Source organism: Aspergillus aculeatinus (genome assembly GCF_003184765.1).
Source record: "Aspergillus aculeatinus CBS 121060 unplaced genomic scaffold BO66scaffold_25, whole genome shotgun sequence".
Classification (NCBI taxonomy): Eukaryota; Fungi; Ascomycota; class Eurotiomycetes; order Eurotiales; family Aspergillaceae; genus Aspergillus; species Aspergillus aculeatinus.
In genome coordinates, this window is record NW_020291494.1 from 86,550 (window position 1) to 109,833 (window position 23,284).

A 23,284-nucleotide genomic window follows, 5' to 3' on the forward strand; every position below is an offset into this window, starting at 1 on the left:
AGTAAACAGTGCATTCATTCCTTGGATCTCTCTTTCCCACGCCCCAATATACGCGATTCCTACAAGTTTCCATTGGTCAAAGATCATCACAAGGATGCAGGTGAGCACTTCCCTCACAATCTCACCCCCGTACTGGAACCGCCTCTCATCGCAAGTTTCAGGGCGAGACTCCAGCGCAGACCGTCAGCTCCCTGGGCCAAGCCCTGCGAGCTGTGGGCGGGCTGACCAAACCGAGTGGTCGAGGATTGTTCATGTTCCAGTGCCTGCTGGCCGGGAGCTCGACAGCGGTCATCATCGGCCTGTTTGGGGCGACAGTGCTGGGTTACGCCTTCACGGCCGGCGCAGTCGGGTTCCTGGTCGGCTCCTGCATGGGTTTTCTCCTGGGCAGCATCGGGTATTATCGAACATGCTGCCGTCAGAGCTTGATCGCTTTCATCAGGTATCCCGAGCTCATGAGACACCACATCGATATCGATTTCGGCATGCATGGCGTAGAGAAAGCCTCGCGGTTACGGGGCGCAAGTGTGCAGAAGACCGTGCAGGAGGTCCGGAGTGATGTGGCGCTCCAGGGGATGTTGGTTGCCGCCTGGCACTCGGCTGTGCCGGCTATCGAGGTGGGTTTATACTTTCAGTTGTGTACGAGGAGAGGGCTGACCGGGATTACGGGATCAGGATATTCAGAACCAAGAGGAGGCTCGGCTGGTATCTAATCAGGAGGGCCAAACATGCAAGACATGACAACCAACCGCGTTCGACATGACGCAATGAATAAATAGGGGCTTGCAGTATATCTACAACACAAAAGCAGCTACGATACGGTCTGCCACCACGGTATGGGGTGTTTCATGAGAAAGGATTCGAAGATGAGACTTGTGCTGAATACAAGCGGAGATGGGGTTAAGATCAATCATGCTCCATCCGAACTTGAGACAGCAGACCTTAATCGAGGCGCCGACTCTGGGTACGGAACTGAGTGTATCCAATCATCCATTGAAATCATGGTGGGTAGGGGGAGGTTGTCATGCCAGCCTTGCCCTGAATCCGATAAGCACTAGGGAGATGGGTGGATGCCGTAGCCGCCCTACGGAGCCACTACTACTACTATACATCGCGCTTGCTTTACTGGATGCATGACCACGTCACCCCTGTAAATGTGTTTACACAATGCCTGATTGGTTGCTTCAAAGAAAAAATAAAGCAAAGAAAAAAAATGAATTTCTCTCCGAATCCCACCCCGAACTCCTCTCTCTTGACTTTCAATGCATCTTTCCGCACACGTTTTTAAAATTAGATATTAATAACCTTTACCCATGAAATATCTCCCACAAAGAGAGGCCGTGATATAAAAAGGTGGGAAAAAAATGAGAAGTCCTCCGTGTCATTAGGGCTTCCCGTACAGGGATACTGTACTTATAAGCGCGCGCCACAAGGTCAAACCCCCTCGTGCAGGAGACAGCGCGTAAGTTTGGCCTCTCTCCATATAGAAAGGGCCACCCTTCTTCCTTCCGGTCTCACTTTCCTCTTCAACATTCTTGCTCCCGTCTTTGTGCCTTGTCCCTACCTTGTTTCTTTGATCTGCTACTTTTACATAGTATCCTACGCCCGAAAATGGATAAAGTATGGTTCACCCTCCGCCAAACCGACTACCCCGCACCCCCGGAAAAAGCCCTACTCTCCGGCCACCACTTCGGGGGCAACATGACCGCGTCCAGCCCCGGAAATGCACCTTCGATAACCCTGGGCCACATCATCCCCTCCCTCCAGCACCTTGACAACCCCATCAACGCCCACAACCTCCTCCCTTTCCCGATCCGCATGCAAGTCTATCGCACCACCACCACGAACTTCGTCTGGCAGACCACCGCCCACGACGACAGATCCACTGCGCTTAAGCTGGCGGCGCCGATCGCCGGCGCTGTCACCGGGACCGCTACCCCGGGGCTGAAATTCAATCTCGCATTTAAGCAAACTGTGGCGAGGCATGAAGAGTATGCGCAGTTGGATACGTACATTGTGACGCCGACAAGGGGCTACATCCAGGATTGCTTGGATGCGCTTGAGGAGGGGGAGGAGTTTCGGGGAAAGGTGGTGAATGGGAAGAGATTGAGGGCGTGGACTTTGTTTATGGTGACCGGGCTAAAGATTGCGAGGTGCGCAAGCAGCCACGGAGGAGAAGGAGGGGGAAAGAGGGAGGTGAGTGAGGAGGAGGGCAGAAGTTGGGGTGGGGGACCGGATGTGTAAGTTCCTAATGTTCTCTCCCATGCCTTTCTCACTCTCCATCACTGGGTCGTACATGTTTGCTATTTCTGAGTGAGAGGAGATGCTAACACGGGCTCTTTTTATTGGGCAGGGACGTTACGGGACTCGCGACCGTGACTGCTACTCTCGATCTTGCGCGTGAGGACACCAGTACGATCAAAGGGGCGCATCAGTCGGACTTCGTGTGGGCGGTGCGATTGGCAAAGATCCATAAGGGGTGGCTTGCGAGAGACTGGTCGCTGGATCCATACACTACAGGGGCTACGTTTGGAGTGGAGAAAGAAGAAGACGAGGATCTGGATGTTGAGAAAGTCCTTATGGGAGAGGGACTGAGTCGCTTTGAGATTGTCACTGGTGACGAGGCTGATGAGGCCCTAATGGTGGTTTTAGACGATGCGTAGAAACATCATCCTTTTCCTTATTATAGAAGTTTGTCATCTGCATATATACCTCGAGCTCAATGTTACAAAGACGAGTGGTGGAACAGAATACTGTCATCTGCTGCAATCTGAAGCTTCAATCTAGTCCGCACTCTCCATAGCACGATGAAGACTCTCTCGCACATACGCGCGGTTCCTCTCGGGCTCGTTATATTTATGTCGTTCCGGCAAGAGCCGTAACGGCGAAACGCATTGGAAAGAACCAGCTCTCTTGGAGATAAACCGGAAGATAGCCGTCATACCCGCAAGGGAGCCCACATCACCCACGCGCTCGATGGTCGTGTTGTCCGCATGCCGGCTAAAGTCAATAATCCGAGCCGCCAACCCGGCGGCAATGGCAGTGGCCATGGAGGTTCCGCTCTCGCGTATCATCGGGTCAGCGGGGTGCGCCAGGTCCTCGCCCAAGATGGCAAAGTTATCTGCGTGCTCGCGAGGCTCCGGATTAAAGGACGAGGCCTGGTCATCTGGGTTGGTCGAGAATATGCACATGGTTCTGAGGTTGTGGCGGGCTGGGAAGGCGACGCGGCCGCGATTGCCCCAGTTCGACGCGGCGGCGAAGATGAGCACCCCTACATTGCTGGCTTGATCAATTGCTCTTTGAAGTACGGTGGAATGTTGAGCAAAACCCGCGGAGATGCTGATGATGTCCACTCGGCGCGTGGGGTCGATTGCCCATTCGATAGCCTGGTTGTTGATGAAATCAGAGCGTGAGATCAGAGCTCGAAAAGCATTGGGATGCTTGGAAATAGGGAAAAAGGAGAAGACGAACCTGAGCCATGAGGCGCGGCCCGTGCTCATGGTCGGCGTTGTTCGAGTCAAACACCCTTGCTATGTATAACTCGGCGCTCTCACATGCGTTGATCAGGAGTGTGGCAGAAGTGGTGCCATGCCATGTGTTATCACACATTTTTGAGCTGCTGCCGACGAAGTCCTTCCATTCGATCACGTTCATCCGGACACCAAATGCTGGTTGAAGACCGGTATCGATTACCGCCACCTTGACAGCTCGATAATCTCCCTTTACCTTCTTGGGTGCTTTCATAACACTGATCAAGTCGTCGAGCTCATCGAACCATCTATCCGACATATGCGTGCTTTGACGAATGCTTTCAGACTATCAGCACATTACTTCGAGCAGCTTGCTGCTATCGTGTTCCGAAAGTCTCAAGCTCACCTTTTCACAAAGACGCCACCTGACTCTGCACCCTGTCCTTGAGTATGTGGCTGCGGCGGGTCTGGAGGCATTTGGGCTGCGGATCGGAAACGCAAATCGTCGCCATCAAGCGGCAAAGGCATGGTGGCGAGTGGTTGGTCTTGGGGTGTGGAAGCTTGCAAACTAGACGGATTTGGTACGAGGTCCTGCGTAATTGCAGCAACGTCGCCTGTCGCTGTAAATTCTGGCGCATGTGTTTTATTGTCTCCCAGCAATCCGGCTCGAACTGAGGTTGTATGTCCCACGGCCTCCGTCTGATATAAACCTAAAGTGGAGATCTCGCTAATTTTCTGCCGTATCTTGCGAATACATATCGCAAAACGCGTTGCATCTGATGTGGAAATGGGTTAGCTATCGAGCTTCACGAATTGTGCCGTATGTATTGCTGGACACTGCTGACCTTCCCCTCGATAGAAGCTGAAGCGGACGGACTCGGCCAGCTTTCCACGGAAGGATACATTGTGAAGCGACACCTGAAGTTGGCCCTGAGGGTGACGTTCGGCTATGACTCGTGTTTCCGGGGCCACTGGAAAAGACGCCGACCGTCAGATGTTTAGGCACATCTCAGTTGCAGGTATTGAGAGGGCTATGTATCCCACCTGAGCAGATAAATTGCGACGATTCCGAGTGCCAAATGCTCTGAAGGCTTACCCAGATTTCAAAGGATGTGCCTGAGAGAAGCGGCGAGCGTTGTTGCACGGTGGTAACGGCCTCGGGATGACCGTGCCGCAGAAATACCTTCGTCGCTTTTGGTAAGCGTACAGTGTTTTCGGAGCCATTATGATAGGTTGTTGTGAAGGTGTTCACAGGAATAGGTTGGCTAGAAGCAGAGAAAACATTTAGTGGATTGTGTGCTGCGAACATACATTCCAGTATGCTTACGAGAACGATATACAGATGCCAGGACCGATGCCCGGTCGCCATGGCACATTTCCGGCGGCCGTCGCGTTAGCCAACCCAGCCCCGGAAAATGAACCTAAACGAAGATAATGGTCCATCAACCCGAGGGACATTACCTCCACAAGGGAAGCGGCTGGAAAGTGTCAGATCCACAATACGTGTTGATGTTGCAGGACTCTTGCCATGACTAACATTCAACTGATGTCGCCGTCAGGCACAGAATGACTCTAACCTCTGTCTTCATTTTCTGGAGAAGCTCCTTCCACGTGCGGGCTGAATTGGTTCTTATCTCCTCGCACAGGTACCCTGAAGCAATTGTAGCTATGATGGTGATTGCACATTAGTTACGGCACTGGCTCTGCAATACCAACCATGGGAAGAACGCCGACCTCGGTATTGCAGTTCATCGTGGTCATGCTTCTCTGCGCAACAGCAGCTCAGTTGAAGTTGGTATGAAATTTCATCAAGCCGAGTGGAGAGGCGCACACGGGAACAAACTAGTGCAGGTTTCGCTTGCGAGTCACGGATCAAGTCTTCCAGTTCAATCTCATGCACAGCAAATGTTGATTCTAGGGCCGCGGCTTCTGAGGGAGAGGATTGCTGGGCAAAGTGACCAACTTGTGTTGCAAGGTTGCCAAAGCCTTGGTTGACATCCTTGCAGGCACTATTTTGACTCATCGATGCGGTGGAAGAGATGCAACTGTTTTTTCATCCTTTTGCGAGTCGGGGGTGAACAGACCGGAGAGGCGGGGTTGGCCCTCAAATCCCTTTTCATTTCAGCTGGCAGTGCGCAAGGCCTCTAGCCGTAAGCACTTGTGTGCGTGGCGAGCTAATATCTGCGCAGAGATTGGTGCGATATGGTGCTGACCCCTGCAGCTGCATAAACCAAAGCAAACTTGATTGCCCCGCACCCTCTTAGAAGTCGGTCATTAGGCATAATAAAATCAGCGGTCAAATTTAAGAGCGCTATGCTCTAACTGCTTCTTCAACCTGCAGACTCTTTCCTTTTGACAGGGAGAATCATATACTGTCTCGAAACTGCAATGAGTCGCCATTTTCCCCGACAACGTATTCCTTCAGGAATTATTTTTTCGGCACCTCTGGACCTGGCATCAGCACCGCGAGACATCCAGCCAAGTATACATGATCCAATACTGGATCAACCACCTAAGACGAGCCAACGTGCCCCTCACGTCAAACGCCACATTGTACATGACAGACATGAAAACGGCCATGTTGATAGGTCGGGAAAGGCCTTCGGTGATGGCATCCACACATTTTCAGCCTTTTTTAATACTTTCGATGAACCTCATGTGCCGAGGAAGGACTTGGAAGACAGCGCATTAGTGGGAGCAGACCATCACGAGGCAATGACTACATTGTGTCTGCCGATGCTGAGCGTCGACATTGAGGTAACGGTGGACGGTACCCTGGCATGCAGCGAGTTGACCCAGACCTTCCGCAATCCGTCCGACACGACGATCCGCGAAGCCAAGCATACTTTTCCACTCTACGAGGGCGCAACCGTGACAGCATTCGAGTGTACGATCGGCGACGAGCAATGCTTACGAGGGGTAGTCAAGCCCAAGGAGAAGGCAAGACAGGTCTACCACGAGGCGGTACAGAACAAGCGAGAGACAGCAGCATTGCTGGAGGAGCAGAGCTCGGAGATCTTTGTGACGTCGCTGGGAAACATTCCGCCTTTGACGGACGTCAAGATCAAGCTGACTTACGTGCATGAATTGAAGGTTGTCTTGATGACCGAGCGCAAATCAGAGGGCATCGCGATCATTATTCCCACCTCCATAGCACCTCGATACGGAGTGTCGTTCCCGTCGCAGCCGCTGAGAATGACCGAGCTCCAATTAATGATCAGAGTTGTTACCGGTGGCATGACTGGCAGTGAAGGCTGGAGTGCGGAATCACATCATAAAATCGAGTATCGAGGGAGAGAACCCATGAAACGTGTAATTCATGTTTCAGACGCTTCCCAGCTTCGCTTCGTCGATGAGTCGCCATCGGCATCCCAGCAACAGGACGTGTGGAAATATCATAGTCGCGAGGCAGGCTTAGAGGGCGATCTGGTCCTTGTGCTCCCAGTGCGAACGGGATATCGGGTCCAGTCCCGAGCCCTAATCTCGCCCCCGGACTCCAACGGCTACGCAGCAATGCAAGTCAGCCTTCGCCCGTCCGACCTCTTTGGCACCGCTGTTCGACCGAGGAGCTTCACAGGCGAGATCATATTCGTTCTTGACTATTCCGCGTCAATGCACTGGGCACCCCGGTGCCAGAGCTCTCAGTCACACCCCGGCTCCAAACTCCAGACAATGCGCGCAGCCATGTCCTTAGCTTTGTCGGGTATCCCCGAAACCTGCTCCTTCAACGTCATTAAGTTTGGGACCACAACTGTGGGGCTGTGGGAGGAGTCCAGGCCTCACTCAGCAGAGGCAATCGAGTTGGCTCGAGCTTATACCAGTTCCTACCCCGACCTTGGTGGCACAGATTTAGTGCGAGCACTTAAGGCGGCAATAAAGCGTTTGAATCGTCAAAGGTCGTCTGCTCAAATCATCATCATCACAGACGGGGAGTTGGATCCCGTCCCGGTCGCAGAATACCTCTTGTTTATCCGGAAGAGGCTTGAGGAAAAGGTTCGCTTCTTCGCGCTAGGCATCGGGGATCAAGTGTCTCACCGGTTGATCGAATGTGTGGCTGAGCTGGGTGGCGGCTTCGGCGATGTAGTGGATGTTGTCGCGCAACCAAGGTGGGAGAACCGTTTGAATCATCTTGTCCGTGCAGCTTTAGAGCCCGACAGTTGGAATTGCGAGATTGACCTAGGGCTTTCATTTGAGCGGCAGAGTCTCGCTTGCATTCAACTCGGGAAAACGAATCCATCGTCAATGGAACCCAGATCCTCAACACCATATATACAAGCGCCTTTCCCCACTCCAGCTTTGCATCCGTTCTATTATCAGTCCATCTTCTTCCTCATAGACTCGAAAAATGATCCGCTGCCTCAGGCGATTACCTTGACGTCTGCCAACCTCGCCGTGAAACCCCGATCGTGCACATTGCCCGTGCAGATGACGGGCAGCAGTGGGTGTTTTGTTCATCAACTTGCCGCAAAGGCCTGCTTGTCAAGTCTTGAGGCATTGACCAGACATCACTCCGGGGATATCGAGTTAGCGCGAGCAAATGCAGAGCACTTGGGTCAGATCTATTCAGTTACCAGCAAATGGACAAGCTTCATCACCATTCCCGACCGCAATAAAGATCATGAGTCTGAGACCGTAACTAATCTGCTACACATACTCCCATCTTCCACCACTATCGATCAGGCTATGCTGTATCATGAAAAGCGTGATGCGTCGTTATCACCTGCACCAAAGAGGCAAAGAAGAGAGAAAGCTAGGTCCGATTTAGGCGATCACAGCCGAGGAGACACAACGATTTCGCCCCATGCAGCCTTCCAAGATGGTCCAACTTACGAGCCTATCCCAGTTGAACAACAGTCCTGGACAAGACATAGGGGCAGAAAGCGCAACATGGAGCGCGATATGGAGCGCGATATGGAGCGCCACATGAAGCGCGACATTCCAGATTCTCCTGGAGAAGTCGCTTCTCAGAGTGTATATTCCACTCTTGGCACCAATAACTCCAGCTCGGAGGATGGGAACAAGGGTCATCATGATCCTATTTCAGTGGCAGAGGCCGTGATTGCTGTCCCAGTCGATAATTTAGACACGCTAAGAGGATCACAACCACAGGAAATTTTCAGCGCTGTGCCTTATGTTGAAATGAGCATTGACCGGGATTCGATCACCTGGGAAGACGCCGTGACGGATCAGATGCCAAACGGCACATTCCGTCTTTTTGACACGGTAAGGGAGAAGCTTAGTCGACACTATTGCCCCACCACTCCAAATAAGATACGAGATATTATCACTGGGTTTTCGCAAGGCGATGGGCTCTCTGAGAATCTTCTGCAGGACTGGATAGACACGATACTGATGATACAATACTTTCGCACGCACATGGTCCCCAAGGAGGATGCATGGGGCCTAATGATGTCCCGTGCTGAGAGTGCACTACTAGCCATGATTGGCCTCTTGGACAAAGATGACGATAGACTGAAGCCGCTCTATGATATTCTACGGTTTTCCATTATGCACCAGCATTTTGTGGGGTTCCAGCGCTGTCAAAACATGGATACGGCAGACAAATCGGAAGACGAAAACGATACGGCAGTCAAGTGTCCTGTTTGTGAGGAACTATTCGGTGTGGCAAGTGGAATTGGCCGCTTTTTTTGTCCTTACGAAGAGGATGACGACAACACCGGGCTTGATACGGGGTTTTTATGGGATAGCTGGCTTGCGTACTGGGACCATCAGGTGCAGACGGGGCATGTGGTGTGTCCTTAGCTCGGGGTGTTATCTAATGTTTAGTGCGTCGTCGTCGAAGCAAGACAGATCGCGGAATTTGCTCCAAGGTGCTGTATTTTGGACATGGGCAAAGTAGGTAGAAGATTTGATGTTACCCATAGTGTTTGCTCTACTTGGTGACCCGAATATTGGTCCCATTCTTGGATAAAGGCTACTTGATACTCTCTTTGTCCCCTGACACATCTCTTTTGATATCATACAGGAAAGAATCTTTCTGAAGTTGAGTATACATGGTTCGAAAACATGCTTTCCTCGCAGTAAAATGTGCCCAAGGATTCTGCTCATAATCATCAGAAAATCACCCCTGGGTGATCGCACCGCCATATTTCTTCCCCAGTCAGCAGGACTATTTCCTACCGTGGAACTCCCTCGGTTTGAAGGAAGACTCCGTAATGCTCAATCTCGTCGCTTGAAAATCGCCAGATGTTGCGGGAGCCGACTGCATCTTGGATCTAATTCACTTCATCAGATCAACTTGAGCGATGTGCATGTAAGTCATAGACTACCTCGTCGAAAGAATGATTTTTGGCCTGAAAAAAATGGTAATAGCATGCCCAGGTACTGATGTAACCTTCATGCCGAAGTTAGAGGTTATGTTCTGACATAAAGTCCTCTGGAGTCAACGCTTTCCCATCAAACCAGTACAATGCTTTGTCAGAACACTGCACAATCGACGATATCCCTATAGAATTCTTCAGGCCACTGCGGGTGAAGAACATGGTGACAGAAGAGAGAATTCGTCTCTCGTTTATTTTTTTTTGGAAGCGATGAAAGGGGCAGCAGTTGCTGGCGTTGCAGTAGGTTATAACTCTGACAAGCTGGAACAAAATTCATTGATTTGTTCTAGAGAGCATGTTCGGTATTTATAGCTTCGGGCCGAGGAGACGGCTGGAATGAATCGCTAGAATGGCGTAGTTGTGGCTCGTCTCCACCTTCTTATTTTTATTCTTATTTTCACTTTCCCAACGGGCCGCTTCAGCTAACTGTTCGGATCGCGTAGAATTTCCCCCACTTCAGCTCCCCCACGCAGGGGGCTGTGAGATTGCCGGGAAAGATCACTCATCGGCGGGTATCCAGCTCCGTTTATCTATCTGCCCATCTCCAGCCCACCAGTATCAACATGACTTGGTGCCTTCGGAACATAAGCATAGGGCGCTAGCATTTGTTTTTCACTGGTCTAAGTTATCTCGGCCTCTTTTGCCGTTGAGTGGAATATTAACACCTGTGTGATTACATGTGATTATGATGATAAGTTAAGATGTACCCGGCAGATTTGAAAATTTATATCAGGTCTTCTGGCATACCACCAGTACCTAGATGTTATTTTGCCATTAGATATTGCCTCAAATACCCCTAATTGACGTTGGTCTATATTCATCTGTTTCGAGAGGTTTCCGGGGCCTTAAATAAAGGTAAACCACCCAGGATTATGAGTATATGTCCAGTATAGCCTTGGACCTCAAAGTTCGCAGCTTTCGCGCCAGTAGCAAATTATGACTGTCGCTGTCAATGGAGATATATATTTTTACGATCCCTGCGATGTTCCAACCTTTCTACACCCTTGAGCCACTCTCCTCGTCATCGCACCTAATCTTCTAGGCCTAGGCTTCAAATCATAACTCATTATTCGGATTCTACAATGGAGCGCTATCATACAAGACCCCGGCTGAGTGACCGCAGACTGATCACCGTCTCAAGATCCTCATAGCGCAGCTCTCGTTCCTGGTCTCGCGCCAGCAGATGGGCGGTTTTGAGGATATTCTTGATCTGCCGCCCATTGAGCTTGATCTCTGCTAGGCTGTCAAAATGTGTCTCCATGAATCCCGTACTCTGATCCAGGAACTGCACCCAGATCTGTCGGCGGGAGACGGAGTCCAAGTCCGGATAGTGCAGGGAGATGTGGATTCGCGAGTCAAAGGCAGGATCGATGTTTTCAGCCCGGTTGCTTGTGAGGAAGAGGAGGCCCTGTGAGAATATAAATTAACAATTGGCAAGGGCGTAGCCAGAGAGCGGCGCGCCAGTGGAAGGGGAAGAGGCATTGATGGACTTGCGTACCTCATAGTATTCGAGCTTTCGCAGGAAGATTGATACCAGCTCATTCCGTGCGAGGTCTGAGGTCGTTCGCGCTTCCAGGAACACATCGGCCTCGTCAATGAGAAGAGCCGCTCCCCACCGGGGAACGATCTCCAGAACTTCCTCCAAGGTGGATTCCACCTTCTCGGCGCTGATGCCAAGGTCGCCCGCACTGAGGATATAAAGGGGGGCCTTCATGACTTCCGCGATGCTTTCTGCCGTCAAGGTCTTGCCTACCCCTGGGGGACCGCTGAGTAGGATGTTGACGCCCTGGCCTTTGCCGCGGACCACGTCATCGAACAGATCCAGGGACTGTGCCTTGGCAACTGCCAGAATAAGCCGTTTAAGATCTTGCTGCCCGCAAGGTAAGACCAACGACTCGAATGCGCGGTCATTCCAGACGACATCCTCGACATAGTCAATCAGGAAGGGTCGCCAGGTCTTCTTCCGCAGCGAGTAACCCTTCAAGATTGGCGTGGCCAGCAGCCGTTGCTCGTTATTCAGGGGTTGTTCTTCGATCCTCTCCTCGTTTCCACTGTGAAACGACATCCCGCTGTGCTTGTGATACCCGACCGCGTCAATTACAATCCGTCCGGGGCCTTTGAATTGTCTGTAGTAACACCCCTTGTACGTCTCCAAATTTTGGCCCCGCGTGACGAGGCGACTCCGCATGGCCTCAGGGTCAGCGTGGTTCTCCAAGGGAAATAGCGACAGCTTGTCGATGGCCATTGTCCCTTGGAAGGGACAAATGCTGAAGTTCTGATACCGCATATAGTACTCCTCGCCGTTGTAGTCGACATAGCCCGCCTTGATGTCCAGGGGACCGTCGGGGCCATGAGTCCAGGAGTCGACGGACTTGTACGCGCGCGGCCATCCTTCCTGCGTCGAGAGCAGAATCGTATGCGGGCTGAAGAGGGTCCAGAGGAGGTCGTGGGTGATGACGCCGTTTTTCAGGCAATCGGCGCGGCGCGCCAAGATATCGCCCACCTCCCTTGTTAAAGTGCGATGGAGGATGTTCAGATAGGGTTGAACGGCAGGATCTTGCTCGCTTTCACGAGCCTGGCAGAATTGGTCCCATCGCCGGACGAACGGGACAAAGGGGGACGAGAAGTCGACGTGGTCCAGAGTCATGGTGATCCCGGGGTAATCCGCGAAAACGGGGCCTAGGGCTTTCTTGACCGCCTCGTTGCGGAGAGTGATCGAGTGGACCTGCAGCCGTTCACCTTCCTCCTTAGTCCAGCGCACCGCCATAGCATACCAGCAAGAGGAGTCGGAGTCGGCCGGTTCGACGGTGAGGGACAGGTCTTTCGGCTTTTCAGTCGTCCATACCCCGTCCTGTTCGGCACGGTAGAGGTTCCACACATCGCTGGGTTCGTCTACTGATGTTTTTGCCGACGCGGCGTCCCCTGTGGCTCAATATTAGCCACGGCGGGAGATTGATTGATGTGAGTGGCTTGATTCAGGAAGATAGGTAGATACCTGTGAGCTCTGGCGAGGTAGGCTGTTCGTTATCGCCATGTGCCATGGGAGAAGATGTAGCAGGTAGGTCCGTGGTCGTCATCTTGGTTTGCCAGGATTGAATTAACTACCACACATCCACGGAGGAGGAAGTTTGCAGACAGATCTCTTCCTCTTATGTAGAGATCGCAGAAGCGCGCCTACGCTGGCTGACCCATCGTTTGACACATATTTGACACATATTTGACACATATTTGACACATATTTCTCCGGTGGTAGGCATTGAACCATCATTGCAGAGGCCCTTTTTCCCACTCGATTTATTTCCTGCCCCGCAATTCAGCCTCAATGAGCTCCTTTCTGCACGTCACGGCGCCCCATCTCAAAACCTACTATCAATGAAGCGTTTCCCGTTTGAGAATGTGGCGTCGAGATCCATGATGGTGGTGGGAGCCGTTGAAAAAGGCTGAGCAAATGTTCGATAGTTGTGGCTGAGACAAAACCTGACTATATGCGGGCCAGAACAAGAATCGAGAATCCCTCCCTGTCCTTCGCACCCGTTTGCACTTGATAGCTACTAGGTAACGCTCGGTGAAAAGCCAAATGACGGGGAGGAAGTTCCACCTCTCCTGATTGGCTCACTTGCTCAGGGGCCCTGGCAGTACACATATGGCAAGGAATCCGTGGTAGTAGGTTTTGGTAAGTTGCAAGTTGCCTACTGTCTAGCTAAGGTAGTGGGTAGTCGGGCCACCTACATAGAGATAGGACTGATCTATCCCCATGTTCTTATCAACTCAAAATGGACATCGATGAGAAAGCCCAATCCGATCCAAATCACTCCTAGCCATAGATAGACCAAGCCTCCTGTCGCTGCGCCACAGATTCGGCTAGAAAGTGGATTCGTGGCGTTACGCCCGACTGCACTAAGCGAAACTATTTATCTGTGGCTGCTGTGTCGTATGTTCGGGGTAAGCCGTGACTCATTCGAGATCCTTGGGGACGAAAGATCTAGCCCGGAATAGCAACAGAGGAACTTCGCTTATCGATGAGTGCTGGGGACTGACTGACGAGGTGGAGGCCTGTTTTGCAGTTGTACACCGTCACAAATTGAGAGATCATAATGTTTGCCAAGCGACACAAGTAGGGGGGGGAAAAAAAAAAAAAAAAAAAAAAAAAAAAAAAAAAAAAAAAAAAAAAAAAAAAAAAAAACCGCAAAAAGAAAAAAAAAAAGAAACAAAAAAAGGAGCCTGTCTAATCTAGATCGCTGTTTGGGCTTCCATGTCAGCCAGACTAACGGAATCTTTGTGCGGCCAGTCTCTGTACCGTATAATACTGTTCTGTACATACCGCCGTGTTCTTTGGGTGGATCAGTGAGCCGACGGCCGCATAACCAACGAACCATGAACCTCTGAGTCTCTATTCAACTGCGGTGATAAGAACTGGAACCGTTCGTTACGGCCCGGATCCTCACCGATTTCTAGCGTGACAAGGATGCTGCATTTTGGTCTATTGGAAGAAAGTGACCAAAATTTGCCTAGACTCTCAGCTATACAAGGGATGTTTGAGGTACTCTTCCGGATAGAATAAGATAGATACACAATCCCACTTGCGAGCTTCATGGGGGTACATCGCACCGGACAGGCCAATTTCGAACATCAAGAAAGCATTGAGGAATGCAATTTCCCTGTTGATCAGCCAGTCCGAAGATCTAAATCCCACAGACAACGGTTTTCTCGGTGCATCGGGATTGTACCGGCCCCTGTACTCTGATCAAGAAAGAACGATCTTCTTCTAGCGGCCGAGGTTGATAGTTATTGGATGAATGGATGGAATGCTAATTCTGCCCAGATAAACAAAACCTTTGGTGCAAATTGAAGACAGAAAACAGGATAACAATCCTAAGATGTTTCCAGTGAATAGGATAACATAATTCCTCTAATTCTTCACCATAGTTACTTAGAGTATCGTAGCAGCTATCTTTGGCATCCAGGTAATGTTCATGTAACCCAGATGGATGTAAATCTATAATGAGACATACATTCGTTCCACGAAAGGTCAACAGAATCAGCATCAGTTCATGCGTTACCTGACGCATCCATAAGCAGTAACTAGTTTTGTCCAAGTGTGGGAGCACCTTTCTTGAGATATACAGCAAGCGCTGGACCCCTCACCTCGGTCGTGTTTAGATACCTCCTCCCAGATATCCTAAGATACACCATCTTCACATCCCCGGGCAACCAGCATATGAACCTTCTAGGCTCGGATCCTTCTATGCCTTCTTCAATGACAATTAGCACTACTAGTTTTATGGGCCACTAAGATTGCCAACCGACACTGGAGCGATCATCATGATTCACAACAATCCCTACTGCGTCGAGTACTCTCTAATGTGCAGGTCCGGCTCATTCCGGAAGCAAGCCGTCGCCCCGATCGGGATGCGATCGTTTTCGATATACAACGTTGGTGTCGTCGCACCCACCAACACGGTGATGACCCCGAACCCATCCCGGCGGGTCCAGAGCGGGAACACGGCTGTGGGGGGTTTCTGCTGACCCGGGGCTGCGGCGGGCAGCGTCTTCCGCGTTGCCGGGGGCGTGAATGTCTTCATGCATGGGATAATCAATGAGTACCGGCATACTTGATCAAAAGCTGAACGATCAGAGAATAAAGACTTACTGCGGTGGATATATCAATGCCAACGCCGGTTGTTGAGACGTTCAAGCCGGCCTCGGTCCATAGACGCGATGGCCGGTATGGAGAGACCACCACGGTGATGGGTTCGGTGTGCTCATTGATCACCCATACGCAAGCGGGGACTCCCTTGATGGATCGAAGAGCTTGGCCGAAGATGCCCTGGCGGTCTTGCTGTTAGGCTACGCCAGTGCAAGTGAGCGGAGGAAAACTCACCTTTGACTCCGGATAGAGATGTGGCGGCAGAGCTGGGAGTTCTTGTTCATCACTAAGCATTGATGGTCTCCCATTGAGAGAGGTCTGGCTTGTACTGTGAGCTGATTGATGCTGAACCTCCTGAGAGGTAGTGCGGAGAGATGGTGATCCATTCTGTGCAAGCACAGTCAGCGGGAAGTGATTAATATCGTAGGCAGTTTGGCTGGGCTCGTCGTCCTCCATCAGATCTCTCCGCTCGCCTCGACACAGCCTATATATGATGCGTTCGAAGTTTGAGGTAGCAGTTCGTTGAGGGCCGAGTTGAGAATCAGTGATTGGCCGCAGATCAACAGGAGTGCTGGTGATAAAAAAGAGCAGGTGCTCATCGATAGGAGAAGCTCGAGGTACGTCAGCCGGCCAGGAGATCTTCAGACCTTCGAGAACACCAAATGGTGTTTTGCGAATCCAGTGACAACGTCCAGAAGGAAGCTCAATCCCGAACGGACTGGATCGAGATATCAAGGATATCTTTCCTTGGGCATTGATGTGGAGTACGGTGACATAGGTCGTAGTCATGCCGTGATTCCGAAGAGCTATGTAGATCCTCTGGCCTTCGTATAGCTCATCGCACCCTGCTCCGGCGAATCTTCTTGTAGGCTGATGATTCTCAACCAGCCCGACTTTGACGTCTACTTGATGATTCAGCAGGTCACCAGGACTATCGTTGCGCAGACCCAGAAGACGCTGAGCACAGGCGAAACGATCAGCCTCTGCTACAACTGCCCGGTAGGCACAGTCCATCTGTGTGGGATTCTCCGAATTGAGGTAGCGAGTTGTAAGAGATATTCCTTGCTTGGATTCGATGCCGATAAAGCTATCCCTGTGATAAATTGATACCAGAGGTGTGCCGGGTTCATTCTCGCCGCCAAGCCGAAGAAAGCGTGACTTCTGAACCTTGTCACTAAGTGACTCCAACAAAGAGGGTGGTACCGAAATAGGCCATCGATATTGCGCACTCTTTTGCAAAAAGGCTAGAGCTCCCTCAGGGGGAACTTCTTGTCTCCGAGTCGAACTGGGATAGTGCATTTGTACCAAGGCTTGGAAAGCCTGAACGTTGATAACCTCACACACAGCTATCTGCTGAGCCTCCGTAAACCGCTCCACATTCAGCTCAGTCACGGCATACATGTCCCCTTCCGAGACATGAGCAACACGACCGGCCTGCAGCACGGGTAGACCATTCTCAATCTTCAGGTGAATGGCTTCTGAATTGACCTGGTCAAGTGAAAAGTGCATGCGCGTATGTGGACCCTCCACCCGCGGATGCTGGGTGGGGAACTGTGCCTGGACCAGTTCCTGGACTCGTAGGATGCTCGTTCGCCAAGACAGATGATGATCGTGTGCCTCGTTCAGAACTCGACCAAGCGCCGAGGTAAAAGACCCCGTCCACCTTCCATCTTCGCCTTGAACTTCCCAGGCTGTTTCGGAAGGAGCTGCTGCGACTATACGGACCGCATCCGGGTTGTCATCCCCAATGCTGGTGGGTTCTCCCATCTTCTCCGTGGCACGCTCGACGTAGTGAGTCAGGAAGTCGACAACATTCTCATAGCGTACGGAAGGCACCTGCTTGGGTCTTGCTGCGTCTCCATACCCGGGTGCTCGAACCATTCGTCCCGAGAAACAGCAGTCGAGAATGACGGTCACGTTTCGGGTGCGCGCGGTGGTCGCGCGGAGCAGTTGCGAGAGTTCCACGTCAAGGATTCCATTAAAGCCACCTGGACTGACATCGTCGAAGTCCACAGGGACGAGAAACTGATAACGCCACTCCCTTGCATTTTCAGTGCTGGGTGCCGATTCCACGAAACCCCCATGTCCTGAGTAGTAGATGGCAACGGAGTCCCCATCCCCCGTCTCCGAGATGAGCTGCTTCCATGCCTCTAGAATGCCGGTTCGGGTGGCATGAGCACCGTGACAGTGAGTGATCTGGAATCCGTACGTTGAGAGCACTAATTGCATGCAGTCTCCGTCATTTTGAGTGCCTCGAAGGTCTCCCCAGGGGCTGGTGATAGTTAGGGCTCTTTTTGCTGGTGCCATCGTGCCACGAAAGAAAGCCTCAAGAATGATAGAGGTCGACCAAGCACAATCGAGCAATGTGACGAGCAATTCCCAAGTCACAAGTGATAAGCGGCGACAGACTTTATCTTGAACTCACAGTGTGCACTGCTGTACTGCCACAGGCTGAGAATTCTAGATTGCCCCGCAGAAAAGCAAACATGCAGGGGTTACGTGGCAGTCCTCAACGCCACCCACTCATTCTGGGTCTCAGCCACGTTACAATTGCTGGTCTTTCATTTGTGAGCCCACTACAGGGCGTCTCCCCGTGATCAGACCAGGCACCCTGATTACAACCACGGATGTCAATCCTATCATGTCAGCCTTGCGCATGGAACTTCGTCAATCGTGCACCCAAACTCGCCCGTCCTGCCTCCGTCTCCGGCCAGGGTTGAACGAAATCAACTCTCACTGCATTCGCTACTAGCACCCTAAAGATCCAAAATGAGTTCCACGTCTGAGACTGAAAGTCTCCAGCTTTGGGGGGAAAGGAAAGAAGTGGTGTGCATCCCCCCGTCTCAGCGCCCGACCCCACCGCACAAATGGACTGCTCTATACGCCGTCTCTCGCCCGCTCCCAAGCAACGTCTCCACCGTTCGATTCAGTATCACCAGTCATGATCAAGGATGGGGCAACGCTAGAAATGGGCTCTGGTCATGGTTCGAAGTGTCTATACTGGGCTCTTCTGGAGAACAAGTCTCTCCTGAATTCCATGATTTATCAGACCAGACCTATGTCAAATCATCGCCAGAGGACTTTGGGGAGATGATGCAGGAGAAAGGACTATATTTGAAGGATATTCCAAAAGAGCTCACTAAATCGAGCTCTGAGGTCAGCATGACAATAATCAAGAATACGATCCAATTCCAATGGCAGCACCGAGGTCTTACCTGGAAACGAGGTTGTGACGATGAAGCTGCAGAACGCCTTCTTGACCTTCTCGATGAAGGCGATCGGTTGGTCATATGGGCAAGAGCTCAGGTATGGCTTTCCGTCATGTTCTATCAAAAGTCCAAATTCTTACGAGATGACAGTTTCCGGGATGGGTTAACTGTGTCAAAGAAGCTCAAATAATGATAGCGACTTCTGGAGGGCATCAGGGGGTCAGGCCTGAATCTGTATGTACGATCTTCAAGCTTATGTGCTATACTACCACTGGAATCCACAAACTAACTAGATGACTTGGTGGTATTAAACAGGATGACAGGAGTTTACCCGTTGACATTCCGACCGAGCATTCGGGGATCAATCGCGCCCAAGTTGACGATCAGTCTATGCTTGAAGAGCCTGAGAGCACCCAGGCTACTCGTCCCTCTGGTACCTCGACACAGCATGGGACGATCGACCAGACACAAACGGGAATGCGGGCTGTGTTTGAGAGCTTTCAACGCAGACTTCTTGGTAGTCCACCTTCAACCATCGCCGAAGATTCCAGCCACATATCTCCAAATCAGCATATTCCAAAGGAAACAGCCGCCCCACAGAGAACGCTACTGAGTAACTGCAAGCCAAGCAGGGCAGCTGGCATGCCATACAATTGGCTACCAATGGTGGAGTGGATCCTGTTCGAAACAGCTTATGACGATCCCAGTAGACCCAGACTTCTTTGGGTGACTGGACTCATGTACATGATTCGCTGCGCCATGAGTCCTCAGATGGGGGATGTTGGCAAAGCGCTCGCTTACCTTCAGCTTGCTACTCTACTAGAGCCTCAAAAGTCTGAATACCGAGCGCACCTTGTTCTAACGTTGCTGCTACGATACAGCCGGACCGAGCGTAGCATGGACCTCGACCAAGCAATTATCGAGCTTGAGAAGGTCATGGCTAGCTCTTCTGAGTGGCCTGGGCGACTCGACCATCTGAAACTCTTCGCTACTGCCTACGAGTGGCGACACGCAAACACAGGTAACCCGAACGATCTTCAAAAAGCGTCGAAGATCATACAGGAACTCCATGATGCCACCGCGGAAAACTCCCCGGACAGAGCCATAATATCAGACCTGCAAGAGCGGCATAAAGCACGTACTGTTGATGACTTGGCCATAGGGAAAGGAATCGACATCGCCATCGAGGTCACGGAGCATGCCCTTGCTCGCACCCCTCGAGACAACAAGAAATATCAGGAACTTGTCTGGACACTTTCTCAACAATATTTCCAACGATATAACCAGACAGGGCATACGGAAGATCTGGAGCTCGCAATCTCTAGGGCAGAACAGCACCAGTCAGATATGCTCGAGGATAAAGTGCCGATTGTGAGCGCAGGAAGAGACGTGCAGCTGGCCACCTATCTAATGGCGAGGTGGATACGCCAGGGCTGTCATGACGACCTCACCACAGCTCTGACGCTGATGAAGAGAGCAATAGATGCCACTGTGCCAGGGAGCACCTTCCAAGTTGGCTGTATTATACAACGTGCTGCGTGGATGAGCCTGTGGCCGAATGGGGCTGACCGAATCGAACTGGTGAGAACGTCGATCAAGGACATAGAAAGCATCCGGACCAGCTCATTTGACCGCATCAGTGGCATCTGGAAACGGGACATGCTGTGGACACTCGGTCTACAATATTGGGCCCTTTACCAATGCACCCAAGAGCTCGCTGACATTGAAAAAGCGATCGAGTCATTGGAAAGTTCATTGGACTTCATGCATGAGCCTGGTTCAATGAAAATCTCGGCACACCGTTATTTGGGTGAGCTCTGGTTGGCTAAAGCCTCTAGGACCCGAGACAACGCTACCTACAGACGCTCAATGCGATATTTCTTGCAATGCTGTTTATCCGACGATGCGTTGCCGATGGATCGTGTCCTGAGTGCGAGGGCTTTCATACACCGGGCAAGTCATGCGGGATATTGGGAGCAAGCTTGTGTAGTTGCAGCAACGGTATTTCCACTGGTGCCCTTGGTCAGTAGTCGCGATTTAAAGCATGATGACAAGATATACAACCTCCGAGCCCTGTCCGGCCTTGCCAGCGATGCGTGTGCCGCATTCCTCAACCTGGGCTTTACCAACGAAGCGCTTGTGAAAGTCGAGCTAGGCCGGGGCATCCTCCTCGGAGATCTATTTGACATCCAGAGCAATCTGTGCGACTTGCAGCGAGCGTACCCAGATCTGGCTCAGGAGTATGAAAGGCTGCGTCATCAGGCTTTGTATGGCATGGAGGTGGATGAGCTAGAGGATGGAGGCAAAGACCAGCAGATCAATGATCGTCGAGCTCACTTCCAGCGTCTGCAGAAATGCGAGGATCGAATCCGCGAGAGAGCAGGCTTTGAAACATTCCTCCAACCCCTGACATCCCCACAGATTGGCGAAAGCGCCCGGGAAGGACCGATCATCATTGTGAATGCAAGCTGCGTGTCCTGCGATGCGTTGCTGATAGCCTCGACTGGAATTGGGCGGGTGAGACTGGACAATATGATCAGCCACGCAGTGCCGCAGTTCCGCCAGCATCTGACGCGGTGCGCGCTGAAGCCAAGAGCCAGAGATCTAGAGAGCGACCTACCAGCGGAGGCGCATGACAACGAACTCCTATCTTGGCTTTGGTACACCTGCGTCAAGCCTATTCTTGGAACACTTGCTTCGCACAATGATATCTCCACTGGGGAGGAGAAAACTCGGGTCTGGTGGATGGGAGTGGGCGCTGCGAGTGGGCTCCCCTTCCACGCTGCCGGAGATTACAGCAGTACAGAAGCCACCGACGCGAGTGAGAATTGCCTTGACCATGTGATATCATCCTACACGCCTACCATCAAGGCTCTACGCAATGCCCGGGAAAGGGCCACCCAGACCTCCCGGCGGCCGCTGAAGGACAATAATAAGCCTTCCCTCCTGATCGCCACGATGCCGGATACCCCGGGCCACGGTGCGCTACATGGCGTCCGTCGTGAATCTCAGGCCATCAAGGACACCATTGCTCAAGCCATGGATATAACCGAACTCGCAGGTCCCTCCACCGGCAATGTCCTCTCTGCGCTGCAGAACTCCGAGCTCGTGCACTTCGCCTGCCACGGGTATTCCGACCCCGGCGACCCAGCCAACAGCCATCTGCTCCTGCAAAAAAGTAGTGATTCCGGTATGGTTGTGGACAAGCTCACCGTCTCCAAGCTTCTGGACACCCACACAATGTCGCGGGCGTGGATTGCCTATCTGTCCGCCTGCTCCACGGCCGAGATCCGCGACAGGAGGCTGCTGGACGAGGGGCTGCACATTACCAGCGGTTTCCTGATTGCGGGCTTCTCGCACGTTATTGGGTCTCTGTGGCCGGCAGAGGACGAGGTTTGTGTGCACATGGCCACATACTTCTACGAGGCGCTGCTTGCGCGACGTGCCACGGCCACTGATCCCAACCGCGCGGTGGCGGAGGCGGTTCGCGATGCGACACTGCGGATCAGAAGCCAGTACTGGCAGAACCCATTGGCTTGGGCTTTGTATACTCATGTGGGAGCTTAGTGGTTCATCGAAGGGGGTGTCGCATTTCAAATTGCGAATGGACCCTGTGCATCCAGAGTCCATCTTTTCGAGTGTCCTCATGAGATAGGCCGTACATGATTAATTGGATTGATAGCTTTGCCTAAGTCTGTTGACCAGCACATACGACCACAGGGTGTGGAAAACAGGGCTTCCCGTCCGCTCAGCCGTACTTAAGCCACACGCCGGGAGGTTAGTAGTTGGGTGGGTGACCACCAGCGAATCCCTTCTGTTGTATGTTTTTGTTTTTTTAGTCCTGTATCCCATGCATTTTTGTCTCCTGGCTGTCTTATTCATAATGGTTGCAGAATTTTGCTGCTTGTGTCATTTTCTTCAAGAATCAGCCTGGCTGCACCCGCCTGATGCAACTTGAGTGATATAATCAAAACAATATCCACTAGGTCTAAACCACTTCACTAATCTCGTCTTGAGCACAACCGACTGCCCCCAGCACGGAACTGCTTTTGGTGTGCATGTATCTGGCGAGATGCATATTACGAGGGCTTAACTCTTGGCAAGATGCAAGTTGTTGACTGGCATGCGACCAGTTAGTAGGACGGCAGAATACCACTGACTCAGTTCTGATTACCTAGAAGGTATATGCCAACCTGCTGGACCGAAGGTATTGGACCACAAAAGATGCGGACCCTTCTCAAAACCATCCTCCTCAACTCAACTCGGTGCTCGGAACAATTCCCGACCATGAAAGTGGGACTCCAGGCCCGATCCGAGGCCGAAACGGTAGGAGTTTGCGAATCCCCCCACACCACTGCACACGAGGCTCACCTTGGCATTTGCATGCTGTACAACAACAACAACAACAACAACAACACAAGAGAATCGCAATTACAGGGTAAGTTTGATTTGACTGCAAGTCTACTCTATCACGCTACCACCGCCGAGCAACCATGGCATGCGCCCAAGCATGCTGTTTCGTGCAGACCCACCTCGAAGGCGACATGGCATCCGGGCCCCACCGTCGGTTTTGTCTGCGAGGGTCGGTGGGCAGGAAGACTCTGACAGTCACACGTGGAC

General features: G+C 51.8%; 7 protein-coding genes across 7 annotated transcripts; 4 read left to right on the top strand and 3 right to left on the bottom strand.

The window, feature by feature from the left end:
* Positions 1 to 94: 94 nt before the first annotated feature.
* On the top strand, positions 95 to 1,168 carry BO66DRAFT_471553 (uncharacterized protein; the record flags this gene model as incomplete). Its single annotated transcript, XM_025652866.1, has 3 exons — positions 95 to 100; positions 162 to 614; positions 673 to 1,168. 3 exons carry the CDS (start codon positions 95 to 97, stop codon positions 736 to 738), a joined length of 525 nt encoding a protein of 174 aa, XP_025503737.1. The 3' UTR covers positions 739 to 1,168.
* Positions 1,169 to 1,279: 111 nt separating this feature from the next.
* On the top strand, positions 1,280 to 2,762 carry BO66DRAFT_392051 (uncharacterized protein). Its single transcript, XM_025647411.1, has 2 exons — positions 1,280 to 2,237; positions 2,351 to 2,762. The coding sequence occupies exons 1-2, from the start codon at positions 1,609 to 1,611 to the stop codon at positions 2,658 to 2,660; spliced, it is 939 nt and encodes a 312-aa protein (XP_025503738.1). The 5' UTR covers positions 1,280 to 1,608; the 3' UTR covers positions 2,661 to 2,762.
* On the bottom strand, positions 2,511 to 5,029 carry BO66DRAFT_92610 (subtilisin-like protein). The gene is made up of 6 exons (XM_025653711.1): positions 4,795 to 5,029; positions 4,512 to 4,732; positions 4,313 to 4,438; positions 3,874 to 4,243; positions 3,469 to 3,805; positions 2,511 to 3,383 (listed from the first exon to the last, which is right to left on the bottom strand). The coding sequence occupies exons 1-6, from the start codon at positions 4,923 to 4,925 to the stop codon at positions 2,781 to 2,783; spliced, it is 1,788 nt and encodes a 595-aa protein (XP_025503739.1). The 5' UTR covers positions 4,926 to 5,029; the 3' UTR covers positions 2,511 to 2,780.
* An 826-nt stretch (positions 5,030 to 5,855) lies between these two features.
* Positions 5,856 to 8,099, top strand: BO66DRAFT_323266 (VIT and vWA domain-containing protein; the record flags this gene model as incomplete). The annotated part of the gene is made up of 2 exons (XM_025643796.1): positions 5,856 to 6,779; positions 6,825 to 8,099. Coding segments are annotated over 2 exons (2,199 nt in total), but the record flags the coding sequence as incomplete, so codon positions are not given.
* A 2,802-nt stretch (positions 8,100 to 10,901) lies between these two features.
* On the bottom strand, positions 10,902 to 12,885 carry BO66DRAFT_420576 (ATP-binding protein; the record flags this gene model as incomplete). The annotated part of the gene is made up of 3 exons (XM_025649883.1): positions 10,902 to 11,216; positions 11,307 to 12,700; positions 12,804 to 12,885. The coding sequence occupies 3 exons, from the start codon at positions 12,883 to 12,885 to the stop codon at positions 10,902 to 10,904; spliced, it is 1,791 nt and encodes a 596-aa protein (XP_025503741.1).
* Positions 12,886 to 14,748: 1,863 nt separating this feature from the next.
* Positions 14,749 to 17,817, bottom strand: BO66DRAFT_374552 (caspase family protein). Its single transcript, XM_025645601.1, has 3 exons — positions 15,690 to 17,817; positions 15,459 to 15,635; positions 14,749 to 15,384 (listed from the first exon to the last, which is right to left on the bottom strand). The coding sequence occupies exons 1-3, from the start codon at positions 17,760 to 17,762 to the stop codon at positions 15,148 to 15,150; spliced, it is 2,487 nt and encodes an 828-aa protein (XP_025503742.1). The 5' UTR covers positions 17,763 to 17,817; the 3' UTR covers positions 14,749 to 15,147.
* Positions 17,818 to 18,224: 407 nt separating this feature from the next.
* BO66DRAFT_438624 (uncharacterized protein) lies at positions 18,225 to 22,231 on the top strand (the record flags this gene model as incomplete). The annotated part of the gene is made up of 3 exons (XM_025651072.1): positions 18,225 to 18,761; positions 18,815 to 18,898; positions 18,980 to 22,231. The coding sequence occupies 3 exons, from the start codon at positions 18,225 to 18,227 to the stop codon at positions 22,229 to 22,231; spliced, it is 3,873 nt and encodes a 1,290-aa protein (XP_025503743.1).
* Positions 22,232 to 23,284: the final 1,053 nt, after the last annotated feature.